The sequence below is a fragment of the Bidens hawaiensis genome, unplaced genomic scaffold (genome assembly GCF_021521415.1).
Source record: "Bidens hawaiensis isolate Kalapana, Puna unplaced genomic scaffold, B.hawaiensis_p1.1 tig00000780_1, whole genome shotgun sequence".
Lineage (NCBI taxonomy): Eukaryota > Viridiplantae > Streptophyta > Magnoliopsida > Asterales > Asteraceae > Bidens > Bidens hawaiensis.
The window spans coordinates 4,271,609-4,288,216 of record NW_027491045.1 but is presented as its reverse complement, the minus strand read 5'-3'; the positions used below and the strand labels follow the sequence as shown (position 1 = coordinate 4,288,216).

The following is a 16,608-nucleotide window of genomic DNA, read 5'->3' as shown; positions in this document are numbered from 1 at the left end:
ACTATCTACAAAATGAAATACGTTTGAGATACATGTGAAACGCTGAAAGTGAACTTAGCCTTGAAGAATTCAAACTCATCAATTGAATCAAAGCCTAATGCATAGAGGTGCACAACAAACCTGAACCTGAAACCGTACCCGAAAAAAACACTTGGAACCGATTTTTTATATCCGAACCTGTACACGACCCGACCCATAGGGTACAGATAGGGTATGCAATTCAGTACCAAAACCAGACCCGATTTGTACTCGGTAATGCCTGAAAACAAAAACTGGGTATTCCAAATACTCGATCTATACCGAAAAATACCTAAAAATATCCGAAAAATACCCCTAAGAAGTGCAACCCCTTAAAAAAAGTCAATCTATACCTGAAAAAAAGCTCGTAAAAACCCCGAAAGTAAGGTTTTTTCAATACCCAATAATAAGGTATTCAAATACTCGGTTTTAGAATACCCGGTTCTATACCCGATGCATAGGGTATGATTTTCAGAGACAATACACGGACCCGAACTCGACCCGGGTATTACCAGTACCTGATTTTCCAATGCCCGATCATACCCAAACCCGATTCCATACCCGGAACTGGAAAACCCGATTTATGAACCTCTACCAATGCATGCACAATCAAACCCGAAATGAAAATCTCAAATAACAAAATGATGGGCTAAATTATAACCCAATCCACTTAAAAGCCCAATAGCCTCACACCATTCACCATTATCATTAACCAAAATCCCCAAAATCTTCTTCTACATTCTACAGCTTTGTGTCAACTGTGAACTAATTAGTAAACTCACCGTTAAAAATGGCGTACGCTGCTTTCAAACGGCCGTCAACGATGAAGTCAATGGCCACCGGAATCGGAAACTCATGGCGGCGGTACGCTTCCGTTGCCGTAGGCAGCGATTTAGTAGCAGCCGCTCCCAATGTTTCGCTCCAGAAGGCTCGAACCTGGGACGAAGGTGTCTCGTCTCAGTTCTCCACCACTCCTTTATCTGATATATTCAAGGTATGTGTTAATTGATTAATAATTGTGGATATTGATGAGTTAGGGTTTATTATTATTAATGAAGCTAATTATTGTTTTGTGTGTTTTATTATAGGGTAAGAAGGTCGTTATATTCGGGCTTCCGGTAAGTTTATTCACTTATTGTAATGTGTTGTGTTATATTATATTATTATGTATGTGTGCTAATTTGTTTATTGATTGTGGATAATAACTGGTATTATGCTTTCACTTGTTTCATTTTACATCTGAACTAGAACTAGGAGTGTAAATGAGCTCCACGTGTAAACGAGCCGAGCACGAGCTCAAACTCAAGCTCGGCTCGTTTGACTTACTGTGCACGAGATTGGCTCGTTTGGACTAACAGTGCACGGGATTGGCTCGTTACAAGCTCTTTTTCTTTAGCTTGAGCTCCGCTCGTGAATCATTTTATCAAGCACGGGCTTAGATGTTTATCTTTATGTACTATACTATGGGTCAATTTTCTGTTTAGTGCTTTCACTTCATTTCGGTTAATTTTACATTTGAACTTTTTACGATGTATCTGAAAGTAATTAACTTTTTTTGACATAATTAACTTTAGGGGAGTTTTGATTGTTATCTGTAAAATGCTAGTTATAAATTCTTGAAAGTTGGATGATTTTTTTAAAGAGTTTCAGGGAGATTGTTTTCTCTATGTAGTGGTGTAAACGGCCGCGACCGAGCTCAGGTAGGCTTAAGCTTGAGCTCAGCTTGTTTCAAGCTCTTTTTTTTTAAGCTTGCTTTTGGCTCTTTTTAAAGCTCACTTTTTTAAGCTTGTCTGTTATTTCTTTATTAATTTATTTGCTTGTTTAGTTATTTGAATATATTTTGAGAAAAGCGTTAAACAAGCCTAAGCTCGGCTTGAGCTGGTGTAGCTCTTTAACCACTAGCGAGCCTAAGCTCGGCTTGAGATCGTGTAATTTTTTAACGAGCCAGAGCTTGGCTTGAGCTCCTGTAGTTTTTTAACGTGCCAAATCTCAATCTTGGGCTCAGCTGTATAGTGTGAAATTAATACATAGAAGTTCAAAGGAGGCAAGTCAAGCTTCCATTTAAGGCCTGAGCTCAATAACTAAACGTGCTTTATTTGAGGGTCGGGATCGAGCTCGAAAAGATTCAGGATGTTTTGACCTTTTATCAGTTCAATCTCGAGTGGCTTGGCGCGTTTGCACCCCTATTCTGAACCTTTTAAGTTGTATTTGAAACCAATCTAGTATTTAACATGGGTAAGTTTCGGTTAATGTTGATAGATACCTGTAAACTGCTAATTGACAATTCTTGAAAGTTGGAGGATTTTTTAAAAGATATACATGGAGATTGTTTGCTGTATGTTGCAACTTGCTTTTTGAACATAATGGAGGCATTCATTTTATCTTGGCTATTTATTGTTTGTATTTGCATCCTAATGATTGAACTAAATTAATAAAATGACAGAGAAACACTAAGCTGCTGAAACAAGATGCTTCAAAAGAGTATTATAGACGAATAACATTTAGAATAGCCGTGTTAACAGTTTTTATGACAAATCTTTTGGTCAACAATATTTTTTATTTTGGATTGCTTTAGAGCAAACTAGCCATTTATTTACAAGGAATGTTTAGGGCATTAAACACAAAACAGAACATGATTATGAGGTTACATCACGAGCCATCATGTTAAAATCATCTTTGTTTTGTGTTTTTTTTACATTAAAAGGGTGCATTCACGGGAGTTTGTTCAACTCAGCATGTTCCAAGTTACAAGAAAAACATCGACAAATTCAAGGCGAAAGGTGTTGATACGGTTATATGTGTGTCTGTCAATGATCCATACACCATGAATGGCTGGGCTGAAAAGCTTGAAGCTAAAGATGCTGTAAGTTGCTCCTCACGCCTTCTCTTTATTCAAATCGAAATTTACAGCGTGATTGATTATCTTCCTTATAGTGCATATACTTCAGTGTACGCTGCAAATAGATGACTCTTAACATTTAAATATTGTTTCGTGCTTGTACGATGCAGATTGAATTCTATGGAGACTTTGATGGCAAATTCCACAAGAGCTTGGAACTGGACTTAGATCTCAGTGGTGCATTGCTCGGACATCGCTCAACTAGGTGGTCTGCGTTTGTGGAGGATGGCAAGGTTAAGGTTTTGAATGTTGAGAATGTGCCTTCTGAGTTTAAGGTTTCTGGAGGTGAGGTAATCTTGGACCAGATATAGAACAGTTGACTTTTTTTTTACCAGAAACTGCTGAATAATACTTTCAACTGTGTTTGTAACTTATGGGATATAAGCTGACATTTGAAGATACTATTGACTTTTGAGCCTTTGGCTAGTCTTGTCTTGTTTTGTGATTTTGCATTTGGTATACCATGAATGTTCACAAGAAATATGGCTTTGAAACAAATCTACATTTAATTTACCAACAAAATTTATGTAGTGTGTTTTATACCCTTTATATGGGCATATACATGCTGTTGTATTACATTGTAATAATGGTGTTTGTAGTGTGTTCAAGATGTTCAACTGAAGTGAAAGCCTTAGTTTTATATTTATATTGAAAGAGAAATTAATTAATCATTTTATTTTTTTAAATTGTATTAAACGTATTTGATAGTAATTTAATTGGTTTAGTAATTTGTTAGAAAGTGATTAAAATGGTTTGGTTTATGGACTAGGAGAAATCTGCCATCAATACACACTACTGAAGCATCACTATATAAGCAGTGTTGTATAAATTGTTAATCGGTAGTTGGGCGGTGGGGTGAGGACTAGCGATTAATCGGGATTAATCGGATCGGACTTTAACATATATGTTTCAATATTATATATACATACACACATTTTTATATGTAATTTTTAGTTTTATACATACACAAACATATTTTTGGTTGAATATTGGCTGGAATTTCACCGGAAAGCTGATTGTGGAAGGAATCTCGCCGGAAACCGATGATTTTTGTCGGAGACTCGTTGGAACCCGCTAACTTTTGTCAGAAACTCGCTTGAAACAGCTGATTTTAGCTGGATTTGTCTGTTAACCAATTAATTAGCCGACTAATCCAAAATTAATCAGTGAAGTGGAGACTAGCGATTAATCAATGTCTAGTCGGTATTTTTGCAACACTAACTAGAAGTTATAAAAGAAAGTTAAGATAACTGATCTATCGACACTCAGTGTGGTGTATGTGGTGTATTTGTATTTAAAGTGAAAGACTGCGTGCAAAATCACGTTAGTTGTGTAACTTTTATAAAAACTGTACTTTTATTATATTTTTATATAAATTTAATAAGCAACACACCTAGCTAAAAGAAACTTAAATAACTATAACAAACAAACATATTTATACTCCAATAATAAAATAATATTTACAAACCACATATCATAAGATATAAACATAACATGACATTATTTTAGATACCAAAACCTTAACCACAAGTTGCTTGAACATAACTAAAACCAATACACACACGATTCTTTTCTTAGCATGCAAAGATAACACTAACACTAACAATAGTATAGTTGGCAGTCAGCATTAACACACACCACCTTCTGACACGTACAAACACAGAGAGTGACACCTATACCCTTGATGATCACCTCAACCTAGTCTTCACATCTTGCAAGTTCATAGTTAAGCCTGCCACGTACACCACCACGTGTCACACTTCACCACCCACTGCTTCCTTTAAATACACCTTCACATAATATTAGTTTTGATCATATTATTTTGTTTGTAAGAAATGTCGAGTGATAAACAGTTTCAACCTCAAAAACAAGATGGGCAACCAGGAAAAGAACATGTCATGGATCCGAATCCTCAGTACAAGAGTCCTAACTACAAAGCAGCTGATAAACTCAAGGTAATTAATTTTGTTTTGTCTTTTCGGTTTTGTGAATTTTGTTATCAAATTAAGGGGCGTTAAATGTGTCGTGTTCGCGTGTTGGAGTGTCCAACACGACACAAAACTGAAAATTTGCCACGAATATATCGTGAAATCAAATATCATGTCAAACTCATGAACCCGAACACGACCTGTTTGATCCAAAGTTTTTTTTATTATTTTTATTTTAATACTTAAATTTATATTTGGCAACAAAAAAAAAGATTCAAATTTACATAAAATAGTTGCATTTTAGTTATAAGGATTTTTTTGTACTTATATTTTTTTTTCATATATTGATACTTTAAATTTAATTTTTTTAAAGAAATATACAAATTTACATTATACAATTGCATCTAACTATAAAATCTTAATGTCAAAACACGTGAATCTGAACACGACCTGTTTGATCCTAACTTTTACTTTTTTTACTTTATATTTTTTATACATTAATTTTATACTTTTACAACAAAAAAAATTTACATAAAAACTTGCATTGTAATTTTAAGGGTTTTTTTACTTTATATTTTTTCAATTATTGATACTTTAAATTTACTTTTTCTTAAAAGAAATATACATATTTACATTAAACAATTGCATTTAATCATAAAAATCTTATGTTAATATCGTTTTTAGTTTTATATCATAATATTTTTGTACTTTCTAATACTTAAATTATTAGAAACCAAACCAATTCAAATTATTAAATAAAACATTTCAAACCCATTTTTCCCAAACCCGTGAATTTTGTGTTAAGTTCGTGTCATGTCGTCGAAAACTAATATATTTGTTGTGGTAAAATTAATTATGCATGTAGGGCAAGGTGGCATTGGTGACAGGAGGCGATTCGGGCATCGGGCGGGCGGTTTGCTATTGCTTTGCTAAGGAAGGTGCAACTATTGCTTTCACATATGTTAAGGGTCAAGAAGACAAAGATGCCCAAGACACGTTAAAGATTATTAACGGGGCGAAAACCAAGGATTCGAAGGACCCGATTGCGATACCAACTGATTTGGGGTTTGATGCGAATTGCAAGTCGGTGGTGGATGAAGTCATTGGAAAATTTGGTCGCATTGATACCTTGGTGAATAATGCGGCTGAGCAGTATATGTGTAAGAGTGTTGAAGAGATTGATGAGAAGTGGCTTGATAGAGTGTTTCGTACCAATATTTACTCACAGTTTTTCTTGGCAAGGTAAATTAAAGCATACTATGTTTACTAGGCACATGACAGTTTATTTATGGGATTATAATGTATCAAATACTAATTTGTTTTTTTTTTGTATACACACTTGAATACTTTTCTAAAGGGTAAATACCATACCATTAAAAACCAACATTTGTTTTGTTTATATATACACTTGGATAATTTTCTAAGATCCAAGAGATGAAGCATTTATAATATTTTATTTTAATTGGCATTAATAATCTACTAATACTTCAAAATTTGTTTGGTTTTATATATGGCTAGACACTTGAATAATTTTCCAAAATCCAAACATTTGTTTTGTTTATATATATACACTTGTAACACTTGAATAATTACTAAGAATAATTTTCTAAGATCCAAAAGATGAAGTATATATATGTAATATTTTATTTTAATTGGCATTAATAATCTACTAATTACTTCAAATTTGTTTGGTTTTATATATGGCTAGACACTTGAATAATTTTCTAAAATCCAAACATTTGTTTTGTTTATATATACACTTGAAACACTTGAATAATTTTCTAAGATCCAAAAGATGAAGCATTTATAGTATTTTATTTTAATTTGCATTAATAATCTACTAATTACTTAAAATTTGTTTGGTTTTATATATGGCTAGACACTTGAATAATTTTCTAAAAACTAATAAAGGAAGCATTTATAATGTTTTATAAAGTTAATCATTCTGCAATATATTTTAAACTTGTTTTGTTCATCTATATATATGGCTACACACGTACTTTGAATAATTTTCTATATCCAGAAATGCATTTATAATATTTTATTTTAATTTTTCATATAGTTATTTATATTTTCAATTTTTAAATTATTTATATTTCATCCGGTGACATATATCTAGATTTATTTTCATATTATGAAAATTTTGAAAATATAAATAAATAATATTTAACATAACTTTTATTATGTTATCCCTACATGAATTTACACACATTGGTGTTGCATGAAAACTATGTAACACATGTTTTGATTGATGAATTTAGACACATTAAGTTTACATGAAAACCATGTATATATTACTTGTTTTGATTGAATACATGCATGTATAGGCATGCATTGCCACACATGAAAGAAGGAAGCACCATCATCAACGTAACATCAGTTAATGCCTACAAAGGCAACGCTACATTGCTGGACTACACTTCAACTAAGGGAGCCATTGTGTCTTTCACAAGAGGTCTAGCACTACAACTGGCATCCAAGAACATTCGAGTTAACGGAGTGGCGCCTGGTCCGGTGTGGACACCGCTCATACCTGCTTCATTCCACGAAGAGAAGACATCCAAATTTGGCTCGGAGTGTCCGATGCAAAGAGCCGCGCAGCCCTATGAGATTGCGCCTTCGTTTGTGTTCCTGGCGTGCGAGGACTCGTCGTACTTCACTGGCCAAGTCCTCCATCCCAATGGTATATAATTTGATTATATATATATATCACTTGATTATATATATATATATGAACTTTTTAACCATTTTTTAAGGTATGTTTTAGTTGGTAATTAACTTGTTTGTTTTGTAGGTGGAATGATTGTGAATGCTTGAAGCTTTGATATATGGCATGTGGTTTGCAAGTTTTCTGAAGTGAAGCTATAATCTAGATATGTGGTCTACCTTATAATGATGTAATGATCATGTGAAAAGTATAAGAATAAAATAGGTTGTGTACTTTTGATGATTATAAGAATAAAATAGGTTGTGTACTTTTGATGATTAGTGTTCGGATGTTTGGTTTGTTGTTTAAATACCTTTGTTGACAAAGGTTAAGTGGTAAACTGGTAATATTATCCAACAAAACAAAACATTGGGGATTGACATCAAAACGTAAGTTTGTTGACCCTATAGGCGATCTAAACATCTAAACCTCGATCAGATCAGTTTGAACTTTAAACTCTAAATCTTGTTGAACTTTAAACTCTAAATCTTGTACTAAAATCCTTACATTTAACTTACATGCAAGGTTGCAGTCAATTTGTGTAAACTACAACAATTAATTGCTATGAATTTGCTCATTAATTTTGGAAGTAATTTTGGACTCCAAATTATAAGTCGGTGAACTTGAGGGTCCAATGTTGACAAGCTGGTCATAGTTGGTTATGTTTTCTAATTACGTTATATTTCCTAATTGTATTGTAATTAGAATAGGTAATGTATTGGATGATAAGTTAGGTTAGTCTATATAAACAAGATAGGTTAGACCTTATAGATTGTATGGTGTGAGATGCAACCGAGTTAGGGTTCATCCAATAGGCACACACGAGATGTACCGAGTTAGGGTTCATCTAGATGTAACCGAGTTAGGGTTCATCAAGAGTCAAACCGAGTTAGGGTTTGAGGTTTGTAATCAGTTTTTAGAGTTATATTTTCTGATTAATATAAACGAGAGTTATTCGCTTAGTTCGTGTTTGATTATCGATACGTGACTTGAATTGGTAACAGAGCGGTTACGCTCTTGGTGTTTATCGATCAAAGTCGTGATCGGTAAGGAGGGTTCGATCAAGTTGTGATCGAATAACAAAGGCGAGGGTCGACGATCGAGACAAGAGTCGGCGACGAGCTGATATTTGGTGACCAGAAAGTTTTTCCGGTGTTTATTGATCAACCGATCAAAGTTGTGATCGAGATCGGAGCTTCGGGGCTGTTTGGCAATCCACAAGAGATTAAACACAAGCGATCAAGAAGAACCAACAAGGAGTTTACTAATCGACAGCGGGTCAGTCGGACCAGCTAGCGTAGTGACCGCTTGCTCCGTTTTCGTGCTTGGAAATCCGATCTGCAAAGGGTTGCCGTAGTTGATCGGAACGAAGAACAAGGTATTTGTTTATGTTTACGTATTCTGTGGAGTTTTGCAAAAGGTGTCAAGTTAACAAAAGTCAACAAAGAGTTTTCTTTGTTTGCTTTCATGCTAATATGGAATTCAAGATTAAGGAGCTTGCTTAGTTACTTTGGCGACAAGGAATTCGAGAAAATTTTTAAATAAGCCGGTTTAATATTTTATTTTCCTTTATTCAACAAACTAGAGCTCTTTTACATTGGTTTAACAAGTTGGTAAGACCGGGTATTTTTATCAAATTGGACAAAGCGGGTTTAATTCAGAGTTTGTTTTTATTCGGCTTGAACGAGTTATGTTCTGACCTAAGGGTTTGATTTGTTGGATCGAACTGGGTGTTTATTAAGAAGATTGTTGTTCACTCGATTATATGATCGGGATTGCAGCCAAAGAAGTGGTTATGCGAGTTCATACGACCGAAGGAATGGTCGGGGACAGGGTCACAGAGGTAGTCGAGTTCGGGAGAGTCTAAGAACACATCAATGGATCAAGAAAAGTTCCGAGGAGATCAAGGCCAAGATGGTTGTGAAAACCAAGAAGGTCAGGTTCATGAGTCAAATCAAACAGGGCGAAAGAGACATGCTCGGAGTTGAAGAGTCAATTATTTTGAGTCAGAAATTAGGGGGTGATTGTTGGAAGTAATTTTGGACTCCAAGTCACAAGTCGGTGAACTTGAGGGACCAATGTTGACAAGCTGGTCATGGTTGGTTATGTTTCCTAATTACGTTATATTTCCTAATTGTATTGTAATTAGAATATGTAATGTCTTGGATGGCAACTTAGGTTAGTCTATATAAACACGATAGGTTAGACGTTATAGATTGTGTGATGTGAGATGCAACCAAGTTAGGGTTCATCCAAGAGGCACACACGAGATGTAACCGAGTTAGGGTTCATCAAGAGTCAAACCGAGTTAGGGTTTGAGGTTTGTAATCAGTTTTTAGAGTTATATTTTCTGATTAATATAAATAAGAGTTATTCGTTTATTTCGTGTTTGATTATCGATATGGGACTTGAATTTCACTAGTTTTTTCATTAGTTTTTAAACCGTGACTACCCGAGATTCATTAACTGTTAATGATAATGATAAAAATAAAAATGTTTGTTATTTAAACTGAAGGAAATATATTAAAGGTAAAAACAGAATGATGTATATAATATAAAAAATAAGAAGTTAATGGGAAAAATAGACATCAAAATGAACAAACCAATCATAGAAAAAGATTCTTTTTGGCTATCTTTTACTTGTTTAACTATTATATTTCTGCTCGCTGATTTTTAATTAATATTTTACTTACTTTTTGAATATTTTGTAGCTCAATTGCTAAAATGGTTGAAACATGAGCCATGGATAATTAGAATAGATGAGATAGAAATAAAAATATTATGAGGGAAATTAACTATTTTATAATTAATTGTTAAAATGGTTTTGACTCATGATCTATGAACATATAGAAGGAATGAGAAGAGAGATTAAAAAAAATAAATGAATATAATATTATCACATCATTCTCATTGTTTCTTTTACTAGTATAGTTACATATAAAAAAGATGCTTTTGAAATTAAACTAGAAGTTAGGTTAGGGTCCATATATAATAATTATAAAAGTTTAGGTTAGGGTCCATATATAATAATTATTATGTTTGACTTTAGTATCTTTCACACCATGACTCCATTACATATCTCTTGACTTTGATGATGCATTACTATGTATTAACATTAGGGTCCATATATAGTTATTATTATGTTTGACTTTAGTATCCTTCCACACCATGACTCCATTACATATCTTTGACTTTGATGATACATTACTATATATTAACATTAGGGTCCATATATAATTTATTATTATGTTTGACTTTAGTATCCTTTCACACCATGACTCCATTACATATCTCTTGACTTTGATGATATATTACTATATATTAACAAGCATTACCCAATATCTTCACTCAATTGCATACCTAATTATATACATATATGTGACCATGTTTACCACCGAAGAGATTGAATCTACCACAACCTTAGAGTGGCCACGACCGTGCCACGAGCTTACTTTTTCAAAGATTCAACCAGCAACACAAAACTTTGATGAATCATTAGTGATCGGGCGCAGAGGATTTGGAAAAGTTTACAAAGGAACTATAATAAGTGGGGCCAGACTTTTGGTTGTTGCAATCAAGAGGTTGGATTCAAGTTCTAACCAAGGCGCGGACGAGTTTTGGGTTGAAGTTAAGATGCTATCTAAGTTATATCATTTAGTGTCTTTGGTTGGTTATTGTAACGACGGGCGTGAGATGATTCTTGTGTATGAATATATGCCTCTTGGAACTCTTGAAGATCATCTTCATAAACCTCAAAAGCCTTTGTCATGGACTCAGAGGCTCAAGATATGTATAGGTGCCGCTAGGGGGTTAGATTATCTTCATACTGGTACGGGTATAGTGGAATGTGTCATGACGTAAAGAATTCTGATATATTATTACATAAGAGTTGGGCAACTAAAATTTCAGATTTTGGATTATCTATGATATAGAAAACACCAAAGTAAAATTGAAATTGATGTAAAATCTTTATTATCAATGGCGTTTACAAGAACGAAACAGAAATCAAAGGAATTACAAGATTGAAAAGTAATCTAAACTAATCTAATTGAGGTATATATATGAGCCTTGACCCCCAAGACATCAAGTAACCGTTATTAACAAACTCCTGGAGAGATTGGCACAAGTAGTCCCTATACTTTTGTCTTCTTATCACTTTAGAACCAAAGTATGATTTATCAAGTTATCAGCTTATAACATCTTTGATGACTTGACATTTTTGACCCTCCAATTATTATTGACTGAGTTGACTATTAGCAATTTTGACTTTTCCATAACAATCTAAAATAGGTCCAACGAACCAACCAATTACATATGTTAGCACTCAGGTGAAAGGCACGTTTGGAAATCTGGATCCAGATTACTTTCAAACGGGTAGGTTGACAAGAAAGTCTGATGTGTGTGTTTTTCGTGTTGTATTATTTGAAGTCTTGTGTGGGAAACGAGCAATGGATAGAAGTATCGATGAGGAGCAATGGGGCTTAGCAAGATGGGTGAAGTTTTCTGAAGTGAAGTTATAAGCTAGCTAGATATGTGGTGTACTTTATAATGATGTAATGATCATGTGCAAAATATAACAATAAAATAGGTTTGTGTACTTTTGATGATTTGTGTTCGGATGTTTGGTTTTTTGACCCTATAGGCGATCTAAACATTTAAACCTCGATCAGATCAGTTTAAACTCTAAATTCTTGTACTAAAAACCTTGCATGCATTTAACTTATTTTTTGACACAAGCATTTTAAAACTAAGTCTCACTCGCTAGGATTTAAACTTTTGTAGAAGAAAAAAGCATCATAACATTATATCATCAAATTATGGGATGTATTTAACTATTTGATATGAGAATATAATAATTTTTATGTTTAGATATACTATACCCCGTTTATGGAACGCATAAAATGGCAAATTTCACTAAAAATAAAAAATAAATTAAGAAAAAAAAACCTTATACCGTATTAGAAGAGGATCGATTTTGGAACGATTTTTGAATCTAAAGAATGTTAGGAAAGGAGCAAAGCGGCCCAACGGAATAGAATAACACACGGTTATCATGTAGTAAATAGAAAATAATAATAAACGGAACAGCACACCAACAAGCACACGCGATTATCACGCGCATCATGCAGTAAATAGAAAATAATAACAACAAAAGGAACAACATCATGTAGTAAATAGAAAATAATAACAATAAACGGAACAACACACCAACGAGAACACGCGATTATCACGTGCAGTAAATTAATAGAATAATAACGATAAACGACACAAATTGTTTACGTCGTTTGGTTCTAGCGGGGAACCTGCATCCACGGACTGCAACTATCTTATTCCATTGATAAGGTGCAAAGATTACAATTACATCCCATTTTTGTATATATAGAAAATAGATTAACGTTTTCAGCTTGAGCCCCAATATAATATAGAAAACCTAAGGATTTTATGGCCTTCAATGTATTTGGATGTCGGAGTTGACTTATAAGTCATTTCCCGGCTTTCCGAATACGCCAACATGAGAACTTCAATGTATTTGGATGTCGGAGTTGACTTATAAGTCATTTCCCGGCTTTCCGAATACGCCAACATGAGAACATTCCTGTACAACACCTTGTTTGTGAGAACAATCCTACACAACACCTTATTTTTTTGGTGAACAGCTTCATGGCATAGATTCTATGCAATGCTTAACAGCCAAAATGACTATATTAGTGAAAGGGTATATGTAATTCTGTCCTTATTTTTTTTTTATTACAAAATGGCCAGTGGTCTTTACTCTTTAACCAGACAGGTCAATGGTCTTGTACTCTGGTGTTTTAACACACAAAGCCATCTATACAAACGAGATGAAGATATTGGAATCACAACTTTCATTCAAGACTTTGTAAAAGTTTATTATATATTGACGACGATCTTCCCCAATGTTGTTTTTTTTTATCCAGGAACTTGTTCAGAAATACCGTAATAAATAGAAGATATGAGTTTTTCGCTAGGTATTTAACCAAATAAGATCGTCCAGTTCCTAGAGAACCTATCACTAAAATACCTCTAGAGAGAGATAAGGCCAAGCGAAACGAAAATGGATTTTCATGAGATGGTAAATGAAAACTATATATTAGCCCCAAGTTTGTGTAAACTACAACTATTTCCATGAATTTGTTCATTAATTTCATATTTAAACGCGTTTTTGAAATTAGACTACAAGTTAGATTAGGGTCCATTCTATCATTATTATTATGCTTGACTTTAGTATCCTTCCAAACCATGATCACTCCATTACATATCTCTTGACTTTGAGGATACGTTATTATATATTATTAACCATTACCCAATCTCTTCACTCAATTGCCTGCCTAATTATATGCATCATGTTTACCACTAAAGAGATTGAATCTACCACAGCCTTAGAGTGGCCACAGCCGTGCCGCGAGCTTACGTTTTCCGAGATTCAACTAGCAACACAAAACTTTGATGAATCATTAGTGATCGGACGTGGTGGATTTGGGAAAGTTTACAAAGGAGCTATAATAAGCGGGGCTAGGCTTTTGGTTGTTGCAATCAAGAGGTTGGATTCAAGTTCTAACCAAGGCGCGGGAGAGTTTTGGGTTGAAGTTAAGATGCTATCTAAGTTAAGACAATGTCATTTAGTGTCTTTGGTTGGTTATTGTAACGACGGGCGTGAGATGATTCTTGTGTATGAATATATGCCTCTTGGAACCCTTGAAGATCATTTGCATAAACTTGAAAAGCCTTTGTCATGGACTCGGAGGCTCAAGATATGTATAGGTGCCGCTAGGGGGTTAGATTATCTTCATACTGGTACGGGTATAAAGCAAGGTGTTATACATCGGGACGTAAAGAGTTCTAATATATTGTTACATAAGAGTTGGCAGCTAAAATTTCAGATTTTGGATAATCTAAAATAGGTCCAACGAATCAACCAATTACATATGTTAGCACTCAAGTGAAAGGCACGTTTGGTTATCTGGATCCAGATTACTTTCAAACGGGTAGGCTGACAAGAAAGTCTGATGTGTACGCTTTTGGGGTTGTATTATTTGAAGTCTTGTGTGGGAAATGAGCAGTGGATAGTAGTATTGATGAGGAGCAATGGGGCTTAGCAAGATGGGCTCAAGATTCTATCAAAGAGGTAGGCTAAAACGAATAGTTGATCCTAGTATAAGGAGGATAATATCTCCCAAATGTTTAAAGGAGTGCTGAACGCTGCTTGCATAGCGTTGGGTCCATATATGGTGGTTTGTACTTAGTTCTAGTTAATTAGTTTTGGTTGTATGTGTTATATGTAAACCGAAATCCATAAAGGATTTCGGTGGGCTTGGTGTAATTTGGGTCGGCCTTTGGTTGATTTCCCTATATATAGTGGTGTAATGTATAGGGTTATAGTTGTTCATTTTTTTTGGTTATCAAGTATTGTAAGTGCTTAAGCACCCGACGTATTAATAATATACGTGTGTTTTGAAGCAATCTTGTGTTGATTTACTCTGTCTACTTGTGTTCTTGAATCACCAAGTATAGGTATTCCGCACCTATCCTTGTTGTGTTGATATCATAGTTGTAGTGATCCAGATTCGGGACTTACAATTGGTATCAAAGCCTTTGACGAATTCAGGCTCGTTATTGTGACATCAACATATTCAAGATCGTATTGTTTTTGGTGGTGTTTTGTTTTTCCGGCGAACTGATCATCAGAGGAGAAGAAGTTTATTTTTGGTCAAAGATTGAAGTGATTTGGAAACAGTTTTAAATCCCACAATTCACGGAATTTAGTTGGTTGCCAAATTTAATTGGTCAAACTTGTTATCAAAGATTCTGGATTGATTTCGGGATTAGTTAAGGGTTCTCGGCCAAGAAGATTCTAGGCTGTAGGTTGTTTTCGGTCAAGATTGGTCAGTTTTTGGTAGTTCTCGGTCAAGACCGGTCAACTTTAGTGGTTTTCGGTCAACATTTGTGCATTCTCGGCCAAATCTAGTTCTCGGTCAAATCAATGTGTTCTCTGTTGACTTTGTGTTCTCGGTCAAAGTTGGTTTTCGGTCAACATTGAGTTCTCAGTCAACACTTTGTGTTTTCGGTCAAAGCCAAGGTTTTCGGTCAAGGAGTAAAAAAATTTTCGGTCAAGTATTTTGGCGGGAAAAATTTTCTTGAATGAAATTTTTCCAAAATACTCCTTATCAGTAAAAATCCATCCTTGAAAATTTTGGCGAAAACATTTTTTTCGGGTGTTTTTCAGTGAATTTTTGGCGGGAAATTCGGAAAAATTTGTCTTGAGCTAAATTTTTTCTGGGCACTTCTCTTGACTGGGACATTCTTCTTGAGGATTTTTAGCGATCATATATTTTCGAGAAATTTTGGCGGGGAAAATCAGTTTAATCTCTTTAATTACTCAATGGATTTTTCACAACTCGTTTTTCAACCATGTTCTTTAAATTGTTGTGAGAAATAGAAATGTATAAGCTTCATAATGACAGTCTAACTAGAGATATGGAAAGAATAAAATCAGAGAATTTTAAACTTAAGAAGAATGAAAAGAGTTTTCTAGACAAAATAGAAGCTCAAAACAAGGATGTTAAAAAGCTTAAGTATGATTTTAGCATAAAGAGCTGTCACCATAATGATGCTAAACAAAAAATCGTTGAGTTAACTGCTAAACTGGAAGCTTCCAAGTTAGAAATCTTAAATCTAACTAGTAAGTTTGAAAAGGCTGAACTTGATTTTAAAAAATTCGATGGTTTAAGTAAAGTAGTTAACTCAATGATTGAAAACCAATTGTGGTGGAAGGAAAATGAAGGTGAGGGAATAGGATACAGTCAAGTTCCCCCACCTTACAACCACAATTATGTCCCTAACCCTGTCACCAAAGAACATGAGGAAAAGATAAAAGATATGAAGTATGGTAAACAGGTTCAATCTGAAACTGTCGGATCAGGATCCCTAGAGGAAATCAAGCCTGTTTTTAAATGTGTGAACAATTTTGATGCTTCTACTTCATGTGCAGAAAGAGTAAATGATGTTGCTTCTGATAGAGTAAATGATGTTGCTTC

General features: G+C 34.3%; 2 protein-coding genes and 2 pseudogenes across 4 annotated transcripts in view; all 4 read left to right on the top strand.

Annotated features, from left to right (window-relative positions):
* Positions 1-738: 738 nt before the first annotated feature.
* On the top strand, positions 739-3,464 carry LOC143538842 (peroxiredoxin-2F, mitochondrial-like). The gene is made up of 4 exons (XM_077032302.1): positions 739-1,012; positions 1,107-1,136; positions 2,723-2,881; positions 3,028-3,464. The coding sequence occupies exons 1-4, from the start codon at positions 809-811 to the stop codon at positions 3,226-3,228; spliced, it is 594 nt and encodes a 197-aa protein (XP_076888417.1). The 5' UTR covers positions 739-808; the 3' UTR covers positions 3,229-3,464.
* Positions 3,465-4,517: 1,053 nt separating this feature from the next.
* On the top strand, positions 4,518-7,901 carry LOC143538817 (NADPH-dependent aldehyde reductase 1, chloroplastic-like). 2 transcript variants are annotated; one of them, XR_013136322.1, is made up of 5 exons: positions 4,518-4,872; positions 5,711-6,087; positions 7,173-7,528; positions 7,640-7,777; positions 7,813-7,901. XR_013136322.1 is itself a non-coding variant. In XM_077032284.1 (4 exons), exons 1-4 carry the CDS (start codon positions 4,753-4,755, stop codon positions 7,660-7,662), a joined length of 876 nt encoding a protein of 291 aa, XP_076888399.1. In that variant the 5' UTR covers positions 4,518-4,752; the 3' UTR covers positions 7,663-7,795. The 2 variants fall into 2 exon arrangements, 1 of the variants encoding a protein (XP_076888399.1); XM_077032284.1 differs by lacking the exon at positions 7,813-7,901 and having other exon boundaries at positions 7,640-7,795.
* Positions 7,902-10,936: 3,035 nt separating this feature from the next.
* LOC143536141 (putative receptor-like protein kinase At5g38990 pseudogene) lies at positions 10,937-11,413 on the top strand (annotated as a pseudogene).
* Positions 11,414-13,917: 2,504 nt separating this feature from the next.
* The window catches only part of LOC143538801 (putative receptor-like protein kinase At5g38990), a 52,750-nt pseudogene continuing 50,059 nt past the window's right edge, over positions 13,918-16,608 (top strand). The window contains exon 1 of the transcript XR_013136318.1: positions 13,918-14,633. The product of XR_013136318.1 is annotated as a putative receptor-like protein kinase At5g38990 (transcript). The remainder of the gene's footprint in view (positions 14,634-16,608) is intronic.

What these genes read in the sequence shown, in the direction of transcription:
- LOC143538842 (XM_077032302.1), top strand. Translation starts at nt 809, where the DNA reads ATGGCGTACGCTGCTTTCAAACGGCCGTCAACGATGAAGTCAATGGCC. An exon ending in CTTTATCTGATATATTCAAG is followed by an intron (nt 1,013 to 1,106) that starts GTATGTGTTAAT and finishes GTTTTATTATAG; the next exon opens with GGTAAGAAGGTCGTTATATT. An exon ending in TCGTTATATTCGGGCTTCCG is followed by an intron (nt 1,137 to 2,722) that starts GTAAGTTTATTC and finishes TTACATTAAAAG; the next exon opens with GGTGCATTCACGGGAGTTTG.
- LOC143538817 (XM_077032284.1), top strand. Translation starts at nt 4,753, where the DNA reads ATGTCGAGTGATAAACAGTTTCAACCTCAAAAACAAGATGGGCAACCA. An exon ending in TCACAGTTTTTCTTGGCAAG is followed by an intron (nt 6,088 to 7,172) that starts GTAAATTAAAGC and finishes ATGCATGTATAG; the next exon opens with GCATGCATTGCCACACATGA. An exon ending in CCAAGTCCTCCATCCCAATG is followed by an intron (nt 7,529 to 7,639) that starts GTATATAATTTG and finishes TTTGTTTTGTAG; the next exon opens with GTGGAATGATTGTGAATGCT.